Source organism: Hemibagrus wyckioides, linkage group LG03 (assembly GCF_019097595.1).
Source record: "Hemibagrus wyckioides isolate EC202008001 linkage group LG03, SWU_Hwy_1.0, whole genome shotgun sequence".
NCBI lineage: Eukaryota > Metazoa > Chordata > Actinopteri > Siluriformes > Bagridae > Hemibagrus > Hemibagrus wyckioides.
In genome coordinates, this window is record NC_080712.1 from 21,339,544 (window position 1) to 21,366,222 (window position 26,679).

Below are 26,679 nucleotides of genomic sequence, written 5' to 3' on the forward strand. Positions count from 1 at the left end.
TTCTGCTTGCTCTTGTGCATTTTGTTAAAGTGTACCTTAAACAGTTCTCCCAGTGGGACAACCAAAAAAATAAATAAATAAAAAATGTTCTTAATGTTCTAATAGTGTTGACACAATAATAAACCAAGATATTAAAATACTGAAAATATTAAAGTAAATACACAATGTATGCACAAGAGTGAAAGAGGCTGAGGAAGAGTGAGATCTTAGATGTAGTGTAGATTATCGAGCAGTATCTGTGTGCGAGTGTATGTGTGTGTGTGTGTGTGTGTGTGTGTGAGAGAGAGAAAGAGAGAGAGAGAGAATATATTGTAGACTGTCAGTCTCTTTGTTCCCAGTGTGTGTGTGTGTGTGTGTGTGTGTGTCTGTGTGTGATGCTAGAGAGAGAGAAAGCAAGAGAGAGAGAATTACTGTAGATCATGTAGCAGTCTCTTTGTTCTGTTGCCAGCTAACAAAAAAACTGAACTTTCAAAATCACTATAACTCTCAAATCCCTCGCCTTCAGATTCGTAAACTCATAGTAGAATGCTAATTGCAAATATTGTTAATGGTATAGGAGGTTCTACAAGCTTTTTGCAGTTAGATATAGGAACATGAACAACAATTACAAAAGACATATAGTTCCATATGCTCTGTGGATAATTATAGACATTGATATTTTTTTAACCATTTTCTTATTTCTAACAAATTATATCTATATGAGTGATGGTTTATATAATTAATTATTTAAAAAAAAAAGATCACATCTCTTGTCTGGTCCTGGATCCTACCCATAATGTGTTGCTATTTAAAATGTGAATGCATGTTTGATGCCAGGTTAATCACTGACTAAATACAGTCATCATTTCCATCTTTCAAAACTTGGACTTTAAAAATGTAATATTGAGAGTAAAACTAGGTTGTTCAGTCTTCTCCAAACCCTCAGAGAAAACTTCATCTCCCTCATTAAAACCCATCTCATCAACAGACTGGCAGTGTGACAGGAACATAGCAAACGCTGCTCCAGTCAGAGATCAGCTTCTTGAGCAGTGGAGCACTTGAGCAGGAGACCTGTGTATTCCTCCAGTCTGTCCCTTGGGGATGATGGAGCTGCTATAGAATTCAGCTAGAATGCTCACAGTGAATTCAATTGTATGTAATGAGTGTATGAATGAGTGATGCTGGGTGAGAGGGTAGATAGTCCTTTTCAAATGCCCCTCATGGCCAATACAGGAGTGTTAAGTGGATGCTTAGAAACTGGAAAAACAAACTCAGAGAGGACTAAATCAGCACTCACAACAGACTCGAAGAAAATCTTCTTGAAGAAAAACCTGTTCACTTGAATTACAGAGGATACTGTACTAACAAAAATTCACTATCAGTAAATGAGCAGTTTGCAGTAACAGTAAATTTCAATTCCACCTTCTCTGATTGTGCTATGCGTCTCTTTTCACTCACAAGCAACAGATTAGCTAGGTTAGCTATGTTAGCTGTTCAGAAAAAAAATGTCAAACCAGGACCACCACTGATCACTTGATTTTGTTTCAACTCAGCCGAAAAGGCAAAAATCCAGTGTGACTTTAAGAGTAGGGAAATTAATTTTTAGGAGTACTTGCTGAAACACCTTATTATATCTCCTATGATATGCTGAAATGTGATTACAACAGGCTCATATCTATAAAATTATCCTATATGCTAAAATTCTCTTCACTGTGTGACTGTGAAAAATGTAACCCTGTATGCTCTACATTTGATGTAATTAAAGCTGTTACATAATTGTGAATAGTGAATAGACCAGTCTTTATCAATTGCATGGATGCATTTCTCAAAAAGCTCAAAAAAAAAAAAAAAAAAAACACAACTGGTCACAAGCACTATTTCAATTCGCATTGTTTCCATACAAAATGCAAAAAGTTAAAGTTAAACTCGTTTGTCTTTGCATAGATGTAATTCTTATCTAACCATGACATGCTGATCAAATAGTACACTTGTTTTAATTGGCTATGCACAGTTCACACTTACACAGACCCAGTGTTCATTGCTCAAATTATCATAATTATCATAAGCTAATACTTTTTAGAATAAGAATTTTAAAAAAAAGAAAAGAAAGAAAAAACAGGGTTTGTGAAGTGTGATTTCACTGAATAACTCGAAAATGTAAAAGTACATATCTGAAGTTCATTCCAATTTGATAATGAAGCAAATAGCAAAATGTGTCTGACAGAGGCAAGTCAGTGTAATTGCCAAGTAGAAAAGTGTTTTCAGATGTTTATGAGAGAGGAGTACACAGAGGAAAAAAGGGGGGAAATTATCTGATATGCTATCTTATCTGATAGGCTACTGTATGTAATATAATCAACCATAACCTAAGTCAAAATGCACAGCTTTAGCTGAATGAGTCTTTGGGATGTCTAGATAGGGAAGATAGCTTTTCAAGAATGAGTGTGAATGTGGAATGTGTGTGTAAGGTGCCTGGTGTTGGACTGATGGTGTCCCATCAAGTCCATCACTGGGCACAGTGCAAGGGTAGGTTCTAGTTTCCACCACGAGCATGACCAGGATAAAGTGGTTACTGAACATGAGTGTGTGAGGATAGAGTACAGCACACACTGGTCATATATAATAGACTACATAATAATACATTCTGTAATATTTGTACCTAATATAATAATATTGTATCTAATATTCATTGGGGTCTGAATCAATGAGGTCTGGCCAAGTCATAGATTTTTTTAGCTTTTTGTTTTTTCGGTTGTTTCACAGCTGCGATCTGAATATATACTCTTCTCAATATATAAAAAAATAAAAATTCTAAACAAGCGTATTGTCTTTGTATCTGATCTGTAAATCTTTCTGTTGTAGACAGGGTACAGAATAGGCACAAGGCTTCATTCGGGGCAACTACACAGGGACACAGATCTCCTTTCAATATAACATCCAAAGGGTGAGGGAATTGAGAAGGTTTTTTTTTTTTTTATCAATTTATCTGACTACACATCATGTTGTTCATTACAGGTTATACAAGTGTATGGAGAGACTTCTGATACTATGTCATCAATATAGCCAGACTTATTTTTGTTAATTTTTTTACTCTTTAAATCTGGAAAAAACATGATTTTTTATTACGTGTCAGATGTAATTCTGTTTCTTCTGTCAGCAGACTGACATGCTTTTGACAGAATTTATCGGATCGATGTTTAAGCAGTTATCCATTCAGTGAGACCTTGTGATTGATTGACATTGTATGTTTTGACACATGTTGATGTTTTGAGTGTTGCAGGGCTTTTTCTATTTTATGAATTGCATTTACAGTATTGGGAACAAGGTTAGTGTTTTGGGAACTGTATCTGAACACAAAAAAAACTAAAATATTGCTGTGCTATGAAAGACAACTTTAGTGCATAGGAGAATTGAGGTTACCGATTGTGATAGACATAAATACATAAATACTGACAGACAGACACAGATTGATCAGCAATAGCTGTAAAGGAGCAACAGCTGTGAAAGAGGCGAGTGAATTGAGACTGCGTGAAAGTTTCCTGGGCAACAAGGCAGTTACAGCAAAAGTGCTAATAGTCTAGGGAGTTTATAAAAAAAAGGTCTTCCATTGCCGCAGATGGTACTTAATTTTTGGGAGCTTGCGAACTCGTGATAATTACAGTGTAATTGTAATTGATGAACACTACAGTAACAGTGCATGAATAGCACTAATACCTGAACTAACACTTACTTAAATATGAACTAATTACAAACTAATGAAGAGCTAACATTAACAACTGCCTTAGGTTAGTACAAGTTTGTTGGTTAATCTATTAATTAACACATAAGGTAAACTACATCAAACATGTTGTGTAAGAAAGAATCTGAATGAAACCTGCAACATTTCAAAATGTTTATATAACTACATACACAAAAATCACTGTATTTCGCTAGATTACTTTAATAACTGACACTGATCCTCCTCAACGAATTTAGAACGATGCACTAATAACAAACAATGATTTTATCTGAACCCATTTCATATCATCCTCCATTCATTTCCCTTCAAATCCCACTGTAGTGTTACTACATGCTGTGGGAGGATCTCTGCTCCTTTATCCACAAGGGTGAAATTAATAGTGTAACATTTACATATTTAGCAGATGATCTAATAACATTTTAAAAGGTTATACAGATTATTTTCTCATGTTTTAGTCTAAGAGGATTTCATCATATAGCAAACTTGTACAAACATGATCTTCGTTATTCACACATGTATTCATAAGACGCACATCACATTTAAGGTTAACTCTTCATTAGTTTGTTATTAGTACATACCTTCACCCATCATTAGAACATATTTAAGTAAGTATCAAGTTAGGTATTAATGATTATTAATGTACTGTTACTTCACCCAGTAATCCATGGCTGGGAGTTCAATGTCCAAGAAAATATCATTTGCTCTGCTGTATGTAAGGAAGGCATTCCGCTCTCTGTTGAGGAGATTGACACATGACAAAAACACTTGGGCTTCTTTGAGTTACACAGACTAGGGCAAGATGTAGTAGCAAGCTTCACATGAGTTTCAAGAAGACAATGTGGTATCAAAAATACATTATGTGTATTGAGCGAGAAACTAAAAGCATTTGTCAGCTTACATCAAGATTTGCACAATCCAGTGCACTAAATCTAGGACAGCGCATGGTGAGCATGGTTGGCACTGCACACTGACAATGTTTACAAGGTTAGCTTGATACCAACACTATCTAAAAATAGAGGTTTTCTGTGTCACATTTCATATTATTAGGTTACGTGTATGTCAACATTGGACTTCTAATATTGTCAATATAACACAAATTTCATCAGATCAAAATATGCTGTTTCCTTCTCTCTTTGATTTCACCTCAAACAGAGCAAGTGTAGTTCAGCCTGTGTGATCTGTAGGAGATAGCAAAATAAGCTGCAAAATATTGCAACCCAAAATGTATCAAAATAAAAAAAACCTTGCACTGTACTTTGTATACGTAAATGGATATAAGTTTTATATGTATGTGATTGTTAATGATGTGCATCACACAGAGGGAGTAAAGGGTATTTTCTCCAATAAGCCCCTTTTCATTTCATTTTTTGATTTAACATAAATTGCATTGGGTGACGTTACTTTGTAAGTCATATAATAAATTCGTCAATGATATGCATACTAAAGACATTTAAAAGCACCAGGCTTATTTTGAATTTTGGCTATTGGGCTGGTTTCTGGGCTTGTTTTAATGGCCATTGGGCTGCTTGCCTGGCAACCCTGCTGTTAGCAGCTTTATGTGAATAATTTTTTTTTGTTTTGTGTAGCACAGTAAGAGTGAATGCATCATTAGCAGCTATTTTGTGACTGTTTCACAAAAAACAAGACCTTTTCACATTTTTATTAGGTGTTTTTCTTCTTTGACTAGTTGTCGCAGCATGGTTGTACTACATATTATCAGAATCATTATTGTTGTCAAATTAACTGCATTGTCAATTTGAAATGTAGTCTCTATTATTCTTATGACATAAATGAAAGTTAATGCTTAGCCATAAAATTATAAAATGTAACAGTATGAAACTATGAGCAGCGGTTATTTCAAGGGAGGCTGGTCAGCATTGTTTCATTCATGCCTCCCTGGGAGGCAAATCAAAATATCCCAACCTGTAGCACTCAATTCACGTAAGCAGTCGATCAAACCACTACGGTGTGTCTCATTCCTGTCTCAATAACATGCAAAAGAAAGTGTCTAGCATAAATCTACTTCCTGATTTATATTAATAGCATCCTCAACTACAGATCCCTGCTGAACCCTCCACCAGGCTAAGGATACTCTGAACACTAAAGTGATTGAGCATTTGAGTGTTGCAATACCCTTCGGCAGATTAACAAGATGCTTTAGATTTGCAATAAAATGCAGCAGATTTTCCTTTGTCTCCAGAAAACTTTAAAGTGTACAAAGTGAACTACTTATAACACATTTAACATTCATTACCCAAAGACGCCATACTGGGCTGGTGTGACCAGGTCGATCATTGAGGGTAATTAGCTGTAGCCTACTGCTTTTCAATCTGTGAGTGTATTAGCAGCTAATTATATCTGCACTATCCAAACAATGGTAGTTGATCTCTGCTGTCAATCACTTCTTTACTCATGATCTATAAATGAAACATCCCTCTGAAGATCAGAGGAGTTTCTGTGAACACACACACATGCACATCAAACACGATGCATTTAATCCAAGCTGGCAAATCACTACTGACTTCACAGCATGTCTACTAACCTGGAAGCAACCCCGGTTACCGGATCAAGCTGTTTTTGGGGTATATTTCTCACAAAAATCTTTTCTTATTCTTGAGATCACTTGTAAAAAAAAAAAAAATCCTGTGGTGTTTTTTAGTTTCGATAAAGTTATGAAAATACCAATAAATCCCATCAGTGTGGGACCTTTTGGCCAGACTCAGAACACAATTATTACTCTCTGTGAGGGGCAGAATTCAGAGTGGAAAAAAGAGCACCTATCTTTTTTGTCTATCTGACACACACATACAAACATACACAAACAAGCCTTTCTCACTTTACACATTTTACACTTCACTGCCAGAGATGCAGACAATCGTATCCTGTGTGGGTGTCCAGTGTGCAGCAGAGGAGAGCAGAGGACATGAACTTGTAGAGACTGTGTATGTTTTATGTAAGAGATACAAAGAGGATGAGTTTTTGTTGTTGTGTTTTATCTGCAATACACTCAGAATTACCTACCTCTAGAATTGGGCTGGACTGTAGCACACAAAGAAGGAAGGTAGAGGGGATAAAAACTCACACCAGCCAGTGTGACAAAGTGCACAATCAATTCAACAGCCTGCAGGTGAGCAAAAGAAGAAATCTGAGTGAAGACAGAATGCTTAAATGATGTTGATAGGATTTTAGAGAAAGAAGTCTGATCGGTTCCTGCATACTTGTCATTCATGCCAGCAGTTTCTGCAGCTTTTTTTTTTCTTTTTTTTTAATCTGTGTGACAGATATTTTCCTGCAGAATATATCAAACAAATCTGTTTTATTTAAGTTCTATATTTAAACCAAGTGTTTGCATTGAAATTACAAGCAACCAAATCCAATTATGTGTTCGTTCAGACTGCAGTACCATTCTCTCACAGATCTATAGATAACAATACAGGGGTACCATACACCAATTTGTGTAGGACAGACAATAATTTGCTAGTGCACTAGATATCAAAATTTATTTTCTGAGATTTTGTTGTGGATCGTGTTTTTCTTAAAATGAAGTGTGATGCTTCTGAATATATTCAGTGAAAGCAACAGCAAAAGCCTCCTTCTCCTGAGCTGATTTCATGCTGGTTTCTGTCCAGGTTGACGTGTTGTTGTTGCTGACAATCGCTGACATTAAGTAGCACTGTGTTAAAAAATATATAAAATTGGGTTTTATTGGTCTAAATGTTCCCCATGACCAGAAATTTTATTTATGTTTAAAACAACATAAAAATGTCAGATGCCATGTTTTGGATTGCCATTTGCTTAAATCAGATTAAACAAAACGTTGAATTTGAGCTGCCAGTATGAACATTTCCAATGAAAGGAGTCAGATTTAAATTCATGTATTTTTATTTATTTTTTTTTGCACTTCATTGCACATGCCTCTTATCACAATCCACTGTTGGCTGCATGACAGCAGCGATTCTAACAGATCAAAGATTTGGGAAAAAATATCTTTCTTTTTTTTTCATTGAAATTGAGCAATAAGGCTTGAAATGTGAACATAGTCAGTGGAGATTCTTCAGTAACATATTCAAGCTTTACAACCCAGAATTCAATCTTACTGAATTAAGAATTAGCTATCGGTTATTTTTCTGCTAAAGTGCAACTCTGTGGACATTTTACTGGTAGGACAATCTATTAATTATAATATCAATTGTCACATAGTTTATAAAATTGATTCATTAACCATTGAGATAATGGATCACTGATGTGACTATTGTCATTACACACATAATTATATCTCTGCTGAAGAATCTCATGAATAAACACCTGGTTGTCACCACAACACTGCCTCATTAGCTGCACAGTAGATTTATTACCACAATAAAACTACCCTTTCATCAAAATACATCATTTTAAATTAAGGGGGCTACCAATTTGATATTGAATTGACAATATTCTACAAAACCTAGCCTATTGCTGTTGCCCTGTTCTTGCTTTGTGTATTCTAGTAGACATACCACATACTATTTATTGTAGAATATTGCAATATAATAGGCAGATTCATAGGATGTCTACATTCATATGACTTCTAGAGGGTTATATTCATGGACTCATTTCAAAAATAATTAATGGACTCAGCACGGGGGGTTTTAATTCAGACAAAAAAATAAACATTTTAACATTGTATTAAGATGCCAATGCAAACGCAGTAATGGCATAATTAACAAATAAATTGTATATTTCGTCTTCTGTATCAGTTATTAAGATGTCAGCCGGGTTCGGGGCATTTAAAAAATAATAACATGAACTGATACGTAAATTTACACACAAAATGGACTACAAAGAAAGAGTTACTCAGTTCTCATTTCCCATGGGTGGATATAGCATCTGCCACCTTTCTCGCTTCCCTGCATTCCTTCATGTGGTCAGCAGCATCAGGAGCCGCATGCTGAGTTCAAAGAACATTTCTTTAATAGGAGACCTTTTCAGTTGCAGGTCATCTGAGACCAAAGACTTTTGTTTTTGACTGCATTTGCTGGTATGTGAATCACAGCATGATGCCCTGTAATAGAGCAGCTCCACCTTCACTCAGTGCATCTGTGGAGATAGAGGTTTTACTCCAACCAGCTGACATGTTCTCCTCAACCTCCCCAACCAGCTACAAGAAAACTATATTCATTCTAGTTATTTATAAGATACATAACAGTTTAATGCTATGTATCAGATGCCACCAAGAGAGCCAAGAAATTAGCCATGCTCAGTGGGAGAGATGACATACCCCTATCAATCATAGCAACACTATTCAATCATTTTTGTCTTTGAGCTCATGCATGCAGCAGAACATTGCTTTCATCCACGAGCGTTACACCACCCCATGATGCAGCATGAGCAGCAGATTGAAAACATGTGGTTGGCCATGTCTCAGAGGAAGCATGTGATAGCCTTCATCCATCCCAGGTTGGTAGCTGTTGTGTGATAGAGGAGACATAACTGATGGATAGGAATTGGCAAGAATAAGTTAGATAAAAAATATGGTTGAGAAAAAAAAAAGAAAAAAAAAATGTGTACATTTTTATATATGTATTATTATAAAATTTGTAATAAATAAAAACATTGCTATGTTACTAATCAGTTGTAGCTATGATTGATAATTGTACCTATGACTGAGTGGGAAACTGGCAAGCCCCCAGCTTCATGCCCCAGCTTCGTGCAGTATTCCTATTAACTTGTTTTCTTATCCGGTACCAATAGCAAAATCATTACCTCATGACTGTGACCCAATGTGGTAGCCTATTTTACTGAGGATAAGAATTACTCAGCATTCTGATACTGCTGTTTATCAAGGGAGCAAATAACAAGTTGCTAATATTGTACTCTAATGAGAATAAGAAATGCAGTGTTTTTTAAAACAGTATTCTATTGACACCACATTATTCAGTCTGTAATGTCTGGCTTAGGTAGATGATGAGCTCCATGCTATCACTTGACTAATGACTTGAAGTTACACTCCTCTTAGTGCCCCACAAAAGGTGGCCGTAACATTTTGTCAGTTTCAATTAGTACTTCAAAAGCACTTACTGGACACATGTCTAACCTAGGCACATTGCTATGCAGGGGCAGTTTGGTTTATTGATATACTGCCGCATCAGTATATTTGGTTGGACTGCTGGGTTTAGTGACAGTCTGACCTGAATGAACTCCAATTCCCAAAGCAGACTCTGCGTACTGACCAGAACACATCTAATTGACCTGCCTATAGGGCTGTGTAGATGGCCATTAAAAGGTGGCCTTAGATGAAGCACTTTATATCTGCATCTGCTACTGCTTCATTGGGTTTCTGAAAATATTGAAGGTGTACGTCCACAGCTCAAGGCCATACAAAGATATGCTGATGTCATGCCCCATTTTCCATCTTCCTTTCTGCCCCCCACTCATTTTTTCTGACTGCATTTATTATACAGACATCCTTGCATTTTGTCAAAGGGCTTGAATGGACCATGAGTCAATTTTCTTGCCTAAGAAATGTGAAGTCTATGAAGGTGTCAAATGATTCATTTCATAATTGACTTTCAGTTCTAAAAATGTGAGATCAGAAGCTCTGTCTGGTTTCTTACCTGCTGTTGGGATTGTCAACACAGCAGTCAGTTATCCAAATAGCAGAGAACCTAGCATTGCAGGAGCTCTAGGGCAATTCTCACACATTTTGTGAACACCCTGTGTGCTAATACTAACCCAGAGGGATATATTCTGAACTGATGTATCAATCTGCTTATGTGGAAGAAAATGGATTGCCTGTGCACCATAACAATTTGAATGTGGAAATATGCATCCTTTAGATCTATGTTTACAAACCAATCATGTTTGTTCACATGTGCATTATGTCTGGTATGCATAACATAAGAATGGCTAATTTTAAGGAAATATTTAAGTCTTGGATAGAAATGGGTTTGATTTCAGAACAAAAATCAGAACAAAAAAATTTCTTGTTTTTCTAGTAGCAATTATACTTCTAGATTCAAAATGACAAATTGGCAAATACCTCTGCGGGGCAGAACTCTGTGTTTTACTGTGGCAGACTGTGATATCCTGTGTGTTCAGTAGGCACAAGTCTGGTGTTATCAAGCTCCAATGCTCCAGTTGCAGAGAAGAGATCCATCCCACCATCATCCATATCATTTCAGAACTGACATCAGGATTCCCCAGCAATTAGAGGCTTGATCATATTCTCTACTGGCACAAAACCAGCTTTTGTGTTCTGAGCTGCTGTGGTGGCATTTCTATATAGCTCATTCCATTTGCTGTTGCAGTCTTTGAAATAAAAATTTGGCAGGAATAATATGCATAATGTGCACGATGCCCAGCAAAGACAAGTGTCTAAAGGTAATCTGATGTGTCTTGCGTTTTGTTCATGTCTCAGACAGAAGGACATGATCATTTAATGCCACCTGGCCTGTGCATCAAAGATGTGTCCAGGTAACAGTTGCAGCTGGCACAGCAAGTTTTTAATCTTGTTTAAAAGTTTCCGGATCTGCATTAACAGCCCCAGTGGTTTTTTCTAGGATCTCTATTCCCATTGTATTTCTAGCTGTGAGTATTCTTTCCTTAAGAATACTGCAAGCCACCATATGAGCACTCTCTCACTGTAAGTTCAGAGAATGAGCTTCAGGGTCTGTTGCTATAAGTGTACAAGGCTCCCTGAAGCTCTGTAATTCATTCAGGTTTCGCACTGTGGCTAATAGATTGTTGCTTTTGGCCGATGCCTATGCTAGCTCCTTCAATCTGCATTCCAATGCAATAAGTAGTCAGTCTTCCTCTTCCTCCAAGTTGAGCATTCTGATTATGTTTCTGCTGCTGTAACACAGTTTGCCTTTCTATCCAGTTGGATCCGCATCTATATCTGCTGCTTGCTTTACTCCTTGCTGTATAGCACAGTGGCAGAGAAAGGGGATGAATACACTAATTATATGGCCTAAGTTCTGTTTACACCTGATCGTCACATCCTATTCCTGATATAGTCCCTCCTTATTATTACTAATTATTTCTTCTGTGCATTCAAGTCTTTCCACATCGACCTTGGCAAACCATTTCTTAATTTTATTTTCTGCATGGGGTATTGCCATGTCAGAAAAGGTTTGGGTCCTGTAGTTCCAGTAAAAGATAATTGTAATGCTGCAGCATAAACAGACATTCTATACAGTTGTGGACTTCCAACTTTGTGGCCACAGTTTGTCAAAGACACAAAAATGGCTGTGATGGTCAGGTGTCCACATACATTCGTCCCTATAGTGCATAGACTGCTAGGCATATTTTGTGTAGTGCTATTATCTATCTATCTATCTATCTATCTATCTATCTATCTATCTATCTATCTATCTATCTATCTATCTATCTATCTATCTATCTATCTATCATCTAACTGCATAGGAGCATGATAAATTTAAGTTTATATGATTAGATTATGAAACTCTGCATTTGCAGAACCAACACTGCTACGTATCAACAGACCATATGTCTAGAATTTGGCCACATGTACTAGAAATACCTTCACTAACATGATTAGCAAAATATTAGAAGGACAACATTCAGTGAGTCCATTTCCTGAACTTACACAAAAATAGGAAAGACGATGAAAGTGTCACAACACATACCTTTTGGAGACTAAACATGTGAGGTTATAGTCACTGCAAGGAAAGAAGAATACTCCAGCATCCAGACAGTCTGGAACAAGGAGGCACAGCAGCACAATTCTGTTTCTGAGACAGGTTACAACACAAAAAGAAGACAGATATACACAGAGACTGGGTTTAAACAATAAAGAAATAAGCTATGTACCAAAGTTTACTATTGATTATATTTTTTATTTAAAACCATCTGGCTTTTAGAATTCTCACTCGCAAATTTTCACTAAACGGCTACATGTGTATATGTATGTGTATGAACTGGTGTAAGATTTTTATGAATAAGCTATTCAGAGCATAAGCACAGCATTGTAACTACATAATCTCCACTTCACTTATTTATACTTTTAAATTTGTGTACGAGTGCAAGAGACAACCATCAGGGGTTTAAAAGTTCACATTGCAATCTCTGAGTCAAAACACTTTAATGTAATATTTGGCGAGGTTTTCCTCACGAATATAGTATCTGCTCAGTGATTAACCTCCAGTCTCTGTGGCTATGTCATTCTGTGTAAGCAAGATCAAAAACAAATGAACAACAATAAAAACACAACATTACGTTGCCTGAATTCAGAAACATTCCTGTCTTGCAGCAGTAGTCAGATGCTGCTATTATTCGGATTCTGAGATTAAAAGAGCTAGCTTCAGCAAACTTCAATGTGAATGTACCTTTGATTTGAATATTTTAAGTTAATGTCACAGCTGGCATGGCTGAGATGTTTTATTCACAGTGTGAAAAAGGTTTAACTTGCCACTCTCATGTAGAAATGGAGAAACAGGCGTGGGTGTACACACACACACAAGATGTCAACATTCCTGATATCTATAGAATTTTGGTATGTTTATTTTGCAGGAGCAGCCAAAAGAGAAACGTTAATGCAGCTCCACACTGCTCCACTGCTCCTCAATAGTCCTGTTCAGTGAAGGATTAATTTCTTGTGCTCATTCTGTCCATTTCTATTTTTCCTTTTTACCTCACAGCACAGATTCCTGAACTGTGGGCTGCAGCACAGGTGCTTAAATTTAATTTCCATTATTGTGTTCTCTACTCTTCTGCCCTGTGCTCTAAGAAGATTTAAAGCTTTTAAAAAGTTAAAGCTTATCAGAGAAGGACTTAACCAATGGCCCTTGTTAAGACAAAATTATAGTGCAAAGATTTTTCCGCTAATTATATCTATTAATAGCAACATATTTAACTGAAAGAAAAAAAAATTACTTTTCACGATTGTCCTAGGCTACAGCTGGGATTAGCTTTACTAGCTATCAGGTTAAGTAAATTCCCAGACTAAAACCCTGTGGTCATCTGAATGGTATGCAGACATAGTTTGATGGCCTGTAGGATGAGTTGAGGATGAATTCAAATGCAGTTTAAAACGTGTATTTAGAGAGGCAGACAGACAAACCAGAATATCGGAGATAGCCCAAAACACAGAGAACAGAAACCAGAACAAAATCAAGACCAGGCTGTAGCGACGCAGAACAAATCTTCTTGGCAAAGTCGCACGCCAATAATCCACCATAGAAACTGCACTTTACTTCACACCGAACACAAAAAAACACACAAGATTAAATACATAAACTAATTAGGAGGCAAACTGAAAACAAGTGAAAACATTCAGGAAACCTGAAGGAGACAGCACAGGTGTTGAAGTAATTTCTACCCTAAATTGGCAAATGAATAATTCTGGCTATGTTTGGTATTGGAGGCATAAATTTTGGATGAACTTGATTTATGATTTTTAATTTATGCATCCATCGCAACACAGTGCTTGATTGCAAGAAGCGCTTTGTACACTGTTTTGCTTTGTTGTTCAGAGAAAGACACTTGGAGGCAAGATAATATGGTGAAATCTAGCTAACAACACTATATACAATAGTATATACATACTAATAGTATATATACAATAGTATATACAACAATACAACAATATATTGTAGCTTGCTAGCTAATTCACTGCACTTTAGCCATAATTATCGGTACAACAAATTACAAAAAACAGCCTTGTGTTATGTTAGCTAAATGTTAGTAGTTAGTAGTTCCCATTATTATTATCATTATTATTATTATTATTATTATCATCATCAAAAATATCAAGGTTGATCACATTAGGCATTGCGTTGGAACAGTTATGCAGAGTAGAGAGGACTTGTTTCTATTGCAGAAAAAATGTTTTCAGATATTCCCTTGCCTGGCATGCTAAAATCTCACAATAAAGTGTGCTATCATTTAATCAGAAATGCTTGTGATAGATAGATAGATAGATAGATAGATAGATAGATAGATAGATAGATAGATAGATAGATAGATAGATAGATAGATAGATAGATAGATAGATAGATAGATAGATTGTTCTATCTTCTACTTCTCTCACTCATCTACTTCTATCACTTGTGCCCCCCCCCCTCACAGTGTCTACACCATTATGTCTTCATCCTTTGTTGATCACAATCTGATTGCTTTTTTGAGATTTTTTCTTCACAGCTCTCAGAATGTTTCTGTCGTCAACTGTCGGTTTTCCTTGGCCAACAAATCTGAAGTCTGGTTGTTAGTACATCAGAAGTTTCTTTATTTTTTCAGGACATTCAAAATGTTTGTTTTGGCTATACACCATGCTTGCTCTGATTGATCTTCCCTCTTTTCCTCAGCTCCAAAATGGTTTGCTTTTCTCCCACAGACAGCTCTCTGGTCTTCATGTTGGTTTATTCTTTTTAACAACAAATACAGACTTCACAGATCCCACAGCTCAATTCAAAAGACATTCAGAGCTATTGATTATTTAATCAATTAATCAATCTAACAGCACATGAAACAACATGAAACACCTGTCTGTCATATATTCTAGTATTTCTAATCAATGTAAACATGAGCGCTTAACAAATCTAGATTGAATCCGGAAAGCTGATTGAAAGCTAAAACTCTGACCTGATTGTCTGATATTCATATTTTAATGGCAAATGTTTTCACTGTATAGCAAAACATAAACTGACCCCTATATATATTATCGAGTCATTTGAATCTACATCACTAATTATTGATGTCAACAGTTATGTCTTGTTTCAGTTATTGATTCCAGATGTTCAGTGTTGTATTGACTCTTTGGATGCACAGCTGGTGCTTGTCATGGCAAAAACTTTTATTTTTGACAAAAGTGCCGTAATTTCTGGTGGCATGTTTGCACAGCGGATAGCACTGCAACTTCACAGCTCCAGGGTCCCTGGTTTGTCTCTGAGCTTGGGTTAATGTCTGTTCAAGGTTTTGCCTGTTAGCCTCGTTTGCACGTAGGTTTGCTCCAGGTTGTCTGAACTTTCTCAGAATGACCCCTTATTTTTAAGGGAACAGTTTTGGATTTTTTAAGGGAAAGTATTGGATGTTTTCACTGTGGATTGATTCATAGGCTCATCAGCTTTTCATCAGATTCTTTGAATGACAGGAGCCTTTGCAAACACACCAGAATATACACACACGCACAACAAATATTGTCAAGACTGCTCGCAGACTGCTTGGAGGCCGCTTGCAGTATTGGCCCTCAGACACAAGTAATTGCTACATTCGTTGTGTGTCATATTCTGCAGCTCCTGTCTGGGCAAAAAGGCAGAGAAATAGGATGATGAGTAAACAGTTCTGGGACAACAATGTAAGCAGCTGAGCTTGTGTGTGTCGCTCTCTTAGCCTGCCAGCGGATGTTTCCGAGTTGTGTGACAGCTTCTAGCATCATCAGTAGGAAGAGGGGGACATCCTGCCCTCTTTACTCACACATTAATACTTATACAAACACAGAGAGGAATGATGTGACATTAATGAGAACAACATGTACTGCATGAAGAGAGAGATGCCAGGGCAATGTCTGCCATTTTGAAATAATTTGCAGGATTGAACTGTGCTCAATGTGTGCTTGTGGAGCGAGATTCTTTTTGTATGGTTTCTGTTGATGTTTACACCTCACACACACGCACACACAACCTACTGTATATGGTTGTTCCATTTCACCTGAGACTCTAACATTAATAGACCAACAACACACACACAAACACACACATCATACACCAGCACAATATTTAACCACTAAAATCTGTGCACTCAGAAACCAGACCTACTTTAACTAACTGTCCAAATTAGTACCTCTGTCCCATGCTCATCCTCCACCGCCACTTACATCTCCTCCAATCCAACTGCCAGTAGTCATTAGGAGAAACCATCACACTTTCCAAAAGCAACCATTAACACCTCAGTAACTGTGATCATATTCTAACACCCACCATTTTGTAGAGGTGTCATCATTACAAATTGATGCCAGTGGTTACTTTCTAAATTCACATTACTTTGGACAGGATACAGTTTAACCAGGTCAGAACTCATGATCTCCTGTACATGTGTGCATGGATCCAAACCACAGGTAGATAAGAAGTGTATTTAATATGTAAGTAAGAACAAAAATGTATGAATAAAAATATTGCAGCAAATCATAATGTTTTATACTATTTCAGTCCCAGAAAGTGCTAATAGCCATCAGTTACTTAAATTAACTTAAATTGGCCATGCTTTCTGAGTGGGAAGTATGGCATTACTCTCCTCCCTATCAGTCAGAATGACATTAGCCAGTCATGCATGTCTGTGAGCTCATGTCTGTGGAGGAGGACAGTCATCTCTTTCCTCTGAATGTGTTCAGCAGCCCTGTAATGTTGCATGAGTAGCAGTTTAAAAAGATAATAGGTGGGCAGCAGAAATGATTGTGCTCAGGAGAGTTAGCTGTGTTAACACGATTGTTAGGGGAAACTGTTGGGGAAACTAACTGTATTATTAATCCATTATATTAATAGAAAAATAATAAATAAACAAACATATAAACAACTGAAGTTATTTAAGAAATGAACAGTGAATTTCTTACCAGTGACCCACTTGGAATTTTTTCTTATGAGATGCACTAACATGTTGTTCACGAATAAGAATCAGTGTTTGTGAGTGTTGGAAGACAAAGTAGTTGTTTTGATTATTGAACAACCATCAAATAATATCCAAAAAATGAATGAAAACATAGATATATTACTAATACATACAGTACATAAGTACAGTTACTATACACTGCTGACCATGAGGCCAAGCAAAGTAGTCTGCTGAGACTGCATTCACAAAGACTGAAATAAAAGTGCAATTTAAAAGTCATTTTGTTTGGGGATCTAAAGTTGAGCTGTGTTTTCTTTCTTTCTTTCTTTCTTTCTTTCTTTCTTTCTTTCTTTCTTTCTTTCTTTCTTTCTTTCTTTCTTTCTTTCTTTCTTTCTTTCTTTCTTTCTTTCTTTCTTTCTTTCTTTCTTTCTTTCTTTCTTTCTTTCTTTCTTTCTTCCTGTAAAGGTTTTTTTTTTTACTTTCAGGACAAATTCATGCCTCTGACCACAAAATGCAGAAGCTGACAGACTTGTTTGTATAATAAGGGAAAATGTATGTGTCAGAGGTTGTGAGAGAGAAACAGGGGCATGCTGTGAAGAAGCCAGTCACACTGAGATAGCATTTTAACACCGCAGGGGGCAGATCACATGACCATGGACACACTCCCATACACACACTAATCATTCACACACACACACATAGTGTGTATTCAGCAATAGGATTGTATTCAGGTCTAATTGAGGGGAAGTGCTTTTAGACAGGGGGTTTCAACTCTAGTCCCGGCCTGCAGAGTTTGAAATATTCTGAACTGCCAATTCACCTGATCCAGCTGCTGAAACACTTTATGAGTTGAATTCTAGTTGAGAACCCTTGCAGTAATTCATCTATCCTGCAGCTGGGAAATTATAGTGCTTATCATCATGACATCATATACCTTCATCATCACCAGTCTCTCTCACTCTCTCTCTCTCTCTCTCTCTCTCTCTCTCTCTCACTCTGAGTGTGTGTGTGTGATAATTTCACTCATGGACACGCATTAATTTCAGAGCAAAGATGTGAAAGGTATTAGAATCAATCTGGAGGACAGAAATTGATTGCTTTTGGCAGGCTGCTTTGAAGCAGTAGGAGTATTGCGCTGAGGCATTCATGACTGCTTCAAAGCTGCGTCGCACATCATCAAATCATTTCATAAACAAATGACCTGATTATAGTATAATCTGTGCTTTGGGTTGATCTTCTACACAAGATTAGCCTCTTTTTGTCACAAGGGGATTGCTGTTAAAGTGATGTATTTGGTTTGTATGTTTATCTAATATGAAGTGCCAGATCTCTGCAGAGCTTCTTGTCTTTTTTTTTTTTCTATGTTTCTCTTGTTCCCTCTTTGTCACTTGTTAGCCTGGTTTCATAAACCCTCATCTTTCCACCCACTGCACTGTGACTCACTCAGTGTCAGGTGCTTCCGTGTCTGCGTCTGTGTTTAAAACAGCAAAACTGTAAAACAAATTGTAAGCCAGTCAGAAGCAACCATCCTACTATCACATTAAGCCATTGTTAATCTAGAAGTCAATAAAGTAAGACAGGATAAGTTTTACATTGTGCTATTAGGTGCACACACTAGGGACTATATAAACTAAACGGTACTGCAGCAGCTCTATTAAATATAATTGTGCGATTGTTGACTGAACATCTGGCAACCAACAAAATGACAAGCGGTTGTCAAGCAGTCTTTTCTTAGCAGCAACACATTCATTTGGCTGCCTGCAGCAGTCCACGCTATACAGCGATACTAATGATCAACTAATTATCTCCAGTCTTAAAATAAAGGGCTTATTCTTATTGTCTGATCAGAGCAGCGATGAACATTTTCCTTTTCTGAAATGTTAGACAGCCATGATGGAACAAATCATGCCTAACATTAAGCACCGGCAGATATGGACAAACTTTAGATCACGCACCATTGCGTTCATCTGTTCTTTTTGTCCTGAGAAGCTGTACATGTGCAGGAGTATATATCTGTTCATGAAACATCATGATGTTAGGTGGGAAAAGTCACTGTGCTATCGAGCATAATGAAAACATTGCGCTCTCAAGCATAATGAAAATATTGTGCTCTCGAGCATAATAAAAACAGCAGCAGGAGATAGAACTACATTTGAATGATACCTATTTCATGAAGATCTGCAAAGTTTCCTTTTTCCCCCTAATAGGAATTACTTTATGTGCTGTACATGATGTGCATATCACTGCGGCTCTGGGTTACTCAAGTGTAAATTTCGGTCCAGTGTTGCTTAGAAAATCAGACATATAAACAATACTCTTAAACTTTAAATCAGAGACACTGTATCAAGGTCTGGGCACGATATGTTTTCTATAGTACAGCTAAGTTGAAGGTGGCCATGTATCATTGAATCAAGCAAACGTAACTGGTGACATTACTGAATTTCCCAATTCTATAGGATTACTGAATTTTTGTCCTAGTTCCTGGCACCATTACTTACCTAGGCATGTCTGAGCCTTCATGTGTCATGCCATTATAGTCATAGCAAGCTTTTTCTGCCACCCAGAATAAGGATATTTGTGCAGCAGGGTTAAACCTATATTATAATTCATGTAATACCTCAGGGCATTCTATGTATATTTTTATTTGTATCATTAATTCATTAGATAATAAATGAACAGATGGTACACAAATGTTATTGGACTACTTTAGAAATGAAATATAACAAATCCCCTCAGAGGACAGAGCTTTAGCTATGTTCTTATTGTGATGTTTTAATTTCCTGTTCCTGGCTCTGCCCCTTGTGATCTCACATACAGGTCGTCCCGATCGCTTCCGCCGCGCTCTTATTGTGACATTACACAGCTGCACTGAATTGATGGGTTTTAATGTACAGCAGATAGCTTTGAGTATGTAATTAAATTGGATTCTGATGTTGTTATTGTTTGGGGTTTAATTTATTTGTATTTTGAGAGTGGCTACTCCGCATATTAAGCTCAATTTAACTGGATTATCGTTATGCTAACAGCACATTGAATAAATTGCTAAATTTGTTAGTAAGTATGTGTGTTAACTTTTTGGTTTTGATCAAAGTGACTTCTTATTAAATACTGTATGACAGCAGCAGAATTAGAAATAAAGTCTAAAACTGATGTGTGGTGTTTAAAGCTGAACTCTAAAATGTCAAGAGTCTATTTTTAAAATCTGTGATTAGGAGTTAATAAATTAGGATACTGGATACTCACTGCAAAATGCTGATGATCAGGCTAGGACTAAATATTACCCCAACAATATTGGTGACTTTTTACAGATAATTTGGCTCAATTTATCAACATTAGAAAAAATGTATTACCAAAAGATGAAATGGTATAGATGAACATTCGCCTGTTTATGACCATTTTTAAGTTGCAAAATGGGCATTGTTTTCTGGATTCTGGAAATTATTACTTAATGTTTTACTTAATGTAGTATGTTTGTAATACAGTCTATTCCAGTGACTAGTTATTAGAAATACTAATTATGCTAAATAGCTCGAGATAATATTCAACACAATTTCCTCACAAAGAGATCATTGAGATTTTTGCCTGTGGAATTCTGTCTCATCCCATTTTAACGACTATAACTGTCCTGTCTCTGGTTCTGAGCCACCAGGGTGACATGCCTGGTGATTATGCAGGCCATGGAATAACTGGGACATTTTTAGCTTCCAGGTGTAACAGATCCTTAAAACACAGGGGCCTGAATTATCATTTGGTGATGGTGTTAAATTGCACTGCAGTGAACTTGAGCCTGAACATCTATGGATGTGTAAAAAAAAACAAAAAAAACTACACATTAAAGTTTTGAATAAACCATGTGTATGTAATTATTATTGTGGAAGCATTGCGTAGATGTACTACAGTGTAAATTCTGCAGATTCTTGGTAAACACTGATATATAAAAAGCTGCTGTAGTGTGGTTTAATTGCCTGTTTCCTGTGTACAGGAGTGCCCTCGCTGGTGTCAGCGGGGCAGTGGGACTGCCTGACTGCAGGCGATTCATGCTCCGGTGATGAGGCTTGCAGTCCACGACTACGAACCTTGCGTCAGTGTGTGGCGGGTGGAGGGAGTGTGAAGTTGGGCCCAGGGGCTCGTAACCACTGCGAGAACGCTGTGACCGCTCTGCTAGCCAGTCCTCTCCACCGCTGCCAGTGTAAACGTGGAATGAAGAGAGAGAAGAACTGCCTCAGCATCTACTGGAGCCTCAAGCAGTCTGTAATACACGGTAAACCCTCGTGCGGGACAAAACATTGACAAAACACACACAGTAAACCATGATGTGCCCAGAGCCACTTTACTGAGTAATTAAGTTCCACCTAGTACATGTTTGAATGTCTGTGTGTGTGTGGGTGTGTGGGTTCATTTGCAGGGCTAAACCTTGTAGAGAGTTACCCATATGAGCCTGTGGAAAGAGGGTTTGATTATGTTCGACTGGCTTCCATTGCTGCAGGTATGTATTTTACACACACACACACACACACACACACACACACAGTTAATCAGTGTGAACATCTTCACGAGCTAATACAGATTTGCAACCCCTTTGTCAGGAATGTTGAATCAAATCAACCTGTAATTAAATCTGCCTGTTCTGTGAATTATACGTTAATTTGTTGTATAAATATTCATGTTTCTCTAACTGGTTCCATGGCATATGGCTGTGTGCTTATCACACATTTTGCTAATATGTTTTCTAGGTGAGAAGTATATTTGTGATCATTAAAAAAAATCTCAGCTTATTATAATCAAAAAAATAAATCTAAAAGCACTGGATTCAGTCAAGTGCTGTGAATTATTTGGTGAAACGAAGAGAAATGGCATGTAGTGATGAGGTATGTAAATCTGGACCTTCTGATGAACCTTAAAGGGTTTATAAAGTTCAGAAAAATGAAAAGAGACAAATAGTGTGCTGTGTGAAGCAAATTGGGATGATGAAGTTGACGATGAAAATCTGTACTGAAAGAGACATGGTGAGCTGTGTGTTTGTCTCCAAATGCTGTCTCTTTACCTGCCAGTTAGCATTGTGTCTAATCTTCCTGTCTCTCTCTTGACTACACTGATGAATGCTCAAAACAAGGTTTAGATAGAAACATGTTATTGCACAGCACAGAAACACAAATAAAACTGTCAGTTTGTCAGTCTGGGGTTGTAGGTGCTCAAGGCATGAGCTGAATTATATGGGCCTGGAGGGCAGAACATAATGACATAGTTACTCATCAGCAACCTCTCTCTCTCACACACACACACACACACACATATATACACACAAACATGCACAACTGCACACACATAGCCCCAAAAACTCTCACACACAAACATGCACAAACATACACACACACACACACAAAACTGATGGGACTGAGGTGCAGCGATTAATTTTCTGCCAGTAATGTTAAAGATTTAAATGATTTTTAACGATTGCAGCTTTCAAATACTACACTTAGCAAGCACACTCCATTGACTGAAAAATTACTGACACATACACACAACTAATCACACATGAGATGACGTGATAATATGTACAGATGGCTAAGGGAAGTTCAGCTTTACCTGTGTCAGGGTGTTATGTCGTGTCATGCTGTCATTGGTGTCATTTTAGTGATAAGTATGATCACCTGTAACCTGCAGGAAGTAACATTTACAGAATGGCTTTAAATTCTGCTGTAAGTCACACATGCATACACACAAACACACACACACACATGGGATTAGTGCTGCACACTGAGAGAGGGAATTTGGGACAGTAACATAGGTGAAAAAGACATTTCAGAATCCATTATAGCCCATGAAATATAAAATATATAGCATATACTTTATTAAGTATTGTATATATTTGCTATATAATACTGTAATATTAGGACACTTGCTTTTAGCCAACATACTCCATGTACTTATGACACTTTCATAATCTGACCTGCACTGGGGTTCAGGATATTGAGTATATGAGAATATTTAGTAGACTGAGACCAACGCACTCATACACTGATTTGGAAAGAGGGAAGAGATTTAGAGTACAGCTTGTTCTTAATCGAATGAAAGATGTTCTCCCAGACAGTTTTGATCAACAGATATTTCCCTCGCTCATTTTATTAAACAATGAGAAAGTCTCACACAATAGCATGGATATTCTTCTATAAACTGCACAGTTTGTGTGTGTGTGTGTGTTAAAGCTGGAACAAGGGGGGCTGGAGGTTATGTCAGAACAGTAGTTTATGTAATGTTATGACACAGACAGTGAGCTCCACAGACAGAATGAGTGTCTGTAGCAGAGTAATGAGAGCTGGTGTGAGGAAGATCAGCAGTGTATTGATCAGCGGCCTGTGAAGGAAAAACTCCAGTAATGATGGATAAAAATGAAATGCTGCCAAACTGCTCTCTGATTACAGTCCTCTCTACACACAATTACAACAAGGCTTTGTCTGTGAGTGACTGAGAGAGAATAACAGAAAATGACTTGTAATGAAGAAGAAGAAGATGAAGAAGAAGAAGGATTCAAGAGGGCTTTTCAATCAGTGGTGATGAATCCAGGGCACTTTGTAGGGGAACTGCCCAAAGCAGTCATTTAGAGGGCTGTTCCAAATAGAAGTGATGAAAAGCATTTACTTTGAAGGGCCCTTCATAATGGTTATTTTCAAAGGGAACAGCCTATGAACCCTTTAGCTGCAAGATGAAAAAATGGCCACAGCAACAGGTGGGCAACTTATCTATAACTGTAGCTGAAGTTAAAATACGAAATTTTTAGTAATATTTAATTTAAGCTCAAATGAACAGCTGAAATAGCTGCAGGAAATGTTAACTAGATAAGTATTGTTTTATGTAGTTTTAAGTAGTTTTGTTTAAAAAAAAAAAAACCATAACTTGTGTGTCTGTATTTGTTTGTTTTGCAAATGTACAAAATCAATCTAACAGCAGCTCCTAAATGAAACTGCGTGGGCAGGTCTTTGTTGCTTCGACCATCTGTTCATCATTAATATGTTGCGATACTTACACTTGTTTACATAAGTGTCAATGACTGAGCAAGAGAGAAACAGTGCCTCCAGTTTCTGAAATGACATTGTGTTCCAAACAGCAATTAACTATTGCTCCTATAGAGGGGGACGCCACAAAGTTATCACTGTGAAGAGTGGAGCATTTTGAGGGAGTATAGCATAGCAGAGATACCTTCATATTGAGAGAGATGAAAATTAAGTTGTTGTTGATCTTTCGGCTGCACGAGGGGTCGCCACAGCGGACCAACTGGTCCGCACAACAACTTGGCACAGGTTTTACGCCTGATGCCCTTCCTGACGCAACCCTCCCATTTTATCTGGGCATGGGACTGGCACTGCATCCAGTGGCTGGGACTCGAACCCGGGCCTTCCACATGGTAGGCGAGAAATCTACCACTGAGCCACCAGCACAGAGATGAAAAGTAAGTCTGAAGAAGAAGAAGAAGAAGAAGAAGAAGAAGAAGAAGAAGAAGAAGAAGAAGAAGAAGAAGAAGAAGAAGAAGAAGAAGAAGAAGAAGAAGAAGAAGAAGTTGATCAGAGAGAGGAAATGGTATAAAGGAGAGTCAGAAGATGGAGAAGACCGAGTGAGAGAATGGGAGAAAAATGATGCAAGGAGCTCTATAGCACTAATGCTAGCAGTCTGTCTCAATGGTCTACATTAGTGTGCTATGAAAAATGAAGCAGCAGCAGAAGCAGTCTCAGCTGGGACGTTTCTCCCTGATACAGAGACCAGACTCATTCAACTTTTATTCCTACTCATGTTCTATTCATTAGCAGTACACCGACCATGGAGGACTGACATCCCCTTATAGCTAACCACATCCTATATTCATTAATAGCGTGTAAAGGGATTTGAGATGGGTGTTGTGTTAGTACTGTGAGAATCTCCCTTTTTCACACGATCTTGCTACATAGTACACAATATAATACAGTTCAACCAGTAATGATCCGGTAGACTCCAAATCACTACTGATCTGATATGATTTGCTTCAGCAGTGATATGATTTGATTGAAGTCTGATTTAGTTTCACCATGGGAAAATTCTGAAGTGAGGAGCTCTCTCTCTCGCTCTCTCTCTCTCTCTCTCTGCCTTGATAGCATGATAGTGTGCCTCGTTTTATGAAGACAATATCATTATCAGTATCCAAGACAAACAGTGAGCTGAGGTACATATCACGTGGTTTAAGTGTTAATTTTGTTATACGTATGTGTTCTGCAAAATAGCTTCATTAATAGCTTTAGCAACACCTTGAAAAAAGCACATTAAATGAAAAAGGCATTTGTATGTATGTGCAAAAAAGGACTGCTACACATTCACTCAGGGTAATGAGGTGCCACATGCAGCGCTACACTCTGGTTTCCACTTTTCACAAACCTCAGTGAGGATATGAAGGCAGGGCAGAAAGGCTTGTGAAAGCCTGGGACTTTTCACCTCGGTGATTTACCTGAGCTTGCCTTCCTGACTGCAGCATGCTCGTGTCTGCAGTGAAGGAGTGCTTTTGATATTGATGCATCCACAAAAAGCAGCTGGACAGAAAAGGCTGCAGAGAAATGTCTCCTGCCACTGCAGACCTAGTTCATAAGTCATCAAGCACATGGCTCACTTCACATGTTGTAGTGTAAACCACACTGTCAGAAAACTGATAAACTCTCATGAGTTCTGTCATCTACAGGTTACAAATAAACTTCCCAAGAAACGGTTTACTTCTCAAAAACACTTTAATAATGAATGGCTTGGGTTGTCTTGTTTATGTCCAAAGGTGGAGAGTTTGTAAGGGGAGAACATGTAAACTCTATACTCACAGGGAGGATGCAGAAATCAAAGCCCTAACCCTGGAGGTGTAAGGCATCATGCCTCTCCAGCTTAACTACAGTTAATTTACTTTGCTGTAGAGCTAAGATTATGAAATGTAGCAGTGGTAACACATTACAGAAAGCTGGGTGATTTTCAGCACTGGATAGTTCCTCTGTAGTAGCTGTGAAACTAAATGGAAATTTTTGCAAGTGCGATATTGAGAAATTTGGATGTTGCAAATTAACTTAGATTAAAAAACGTTATCAAATTCCAATTTTCCCAGTTTCCCATAAATACCCTAAACACAGGACACAGGAAACTGACTGTCAGCATTTGCTATTGGATAAGATTCCTTCTCTCAAATACAATGTTTTTCTACTTTTATTATTATTATTATTATTATTATTATTATTATTATTATTATTATTATTATTACTATTATTATTATTGTTAACTGTTTATTTTCATAACCAGACTCCACTTTGTCATAATCAGACAGCTAACACACCTCATATGATTTTGAAAATGTATTCCTGCTCAAGCTGGACAGCATGTAGTTAGCTACCTGTAAGCACTGTTCTATTAATAAAAGTAAAATAAGA

General features: G+C 37.4%; 1 protein-coding gene across 1 annotated transcript in view; it reads left to right on the top strand.

Annotated features, from left to right (window-relative positions):
- The window catches only part of gfra4a (GDNF family receptor alpha 4a), an 84,837-nt gene that overhangs the window by 47,081 nt on the left and 11,077 nt on the right, over positions 1-26,679 (top strand). The window contains exons 2-3 of the mRNA XM_058378358.1: positions 21,240-21,518; positions 21,663-21,743. Of these exons, the coding sequence (XP_058234341.1) occupies positions 21,240-21,518; positions 21,663-21,743 (360 nt within the window). The remainder of the gene's footprint in view (positions 1-21,239; positions 21,519-21,662; positions 21,744-26,679) is intronic.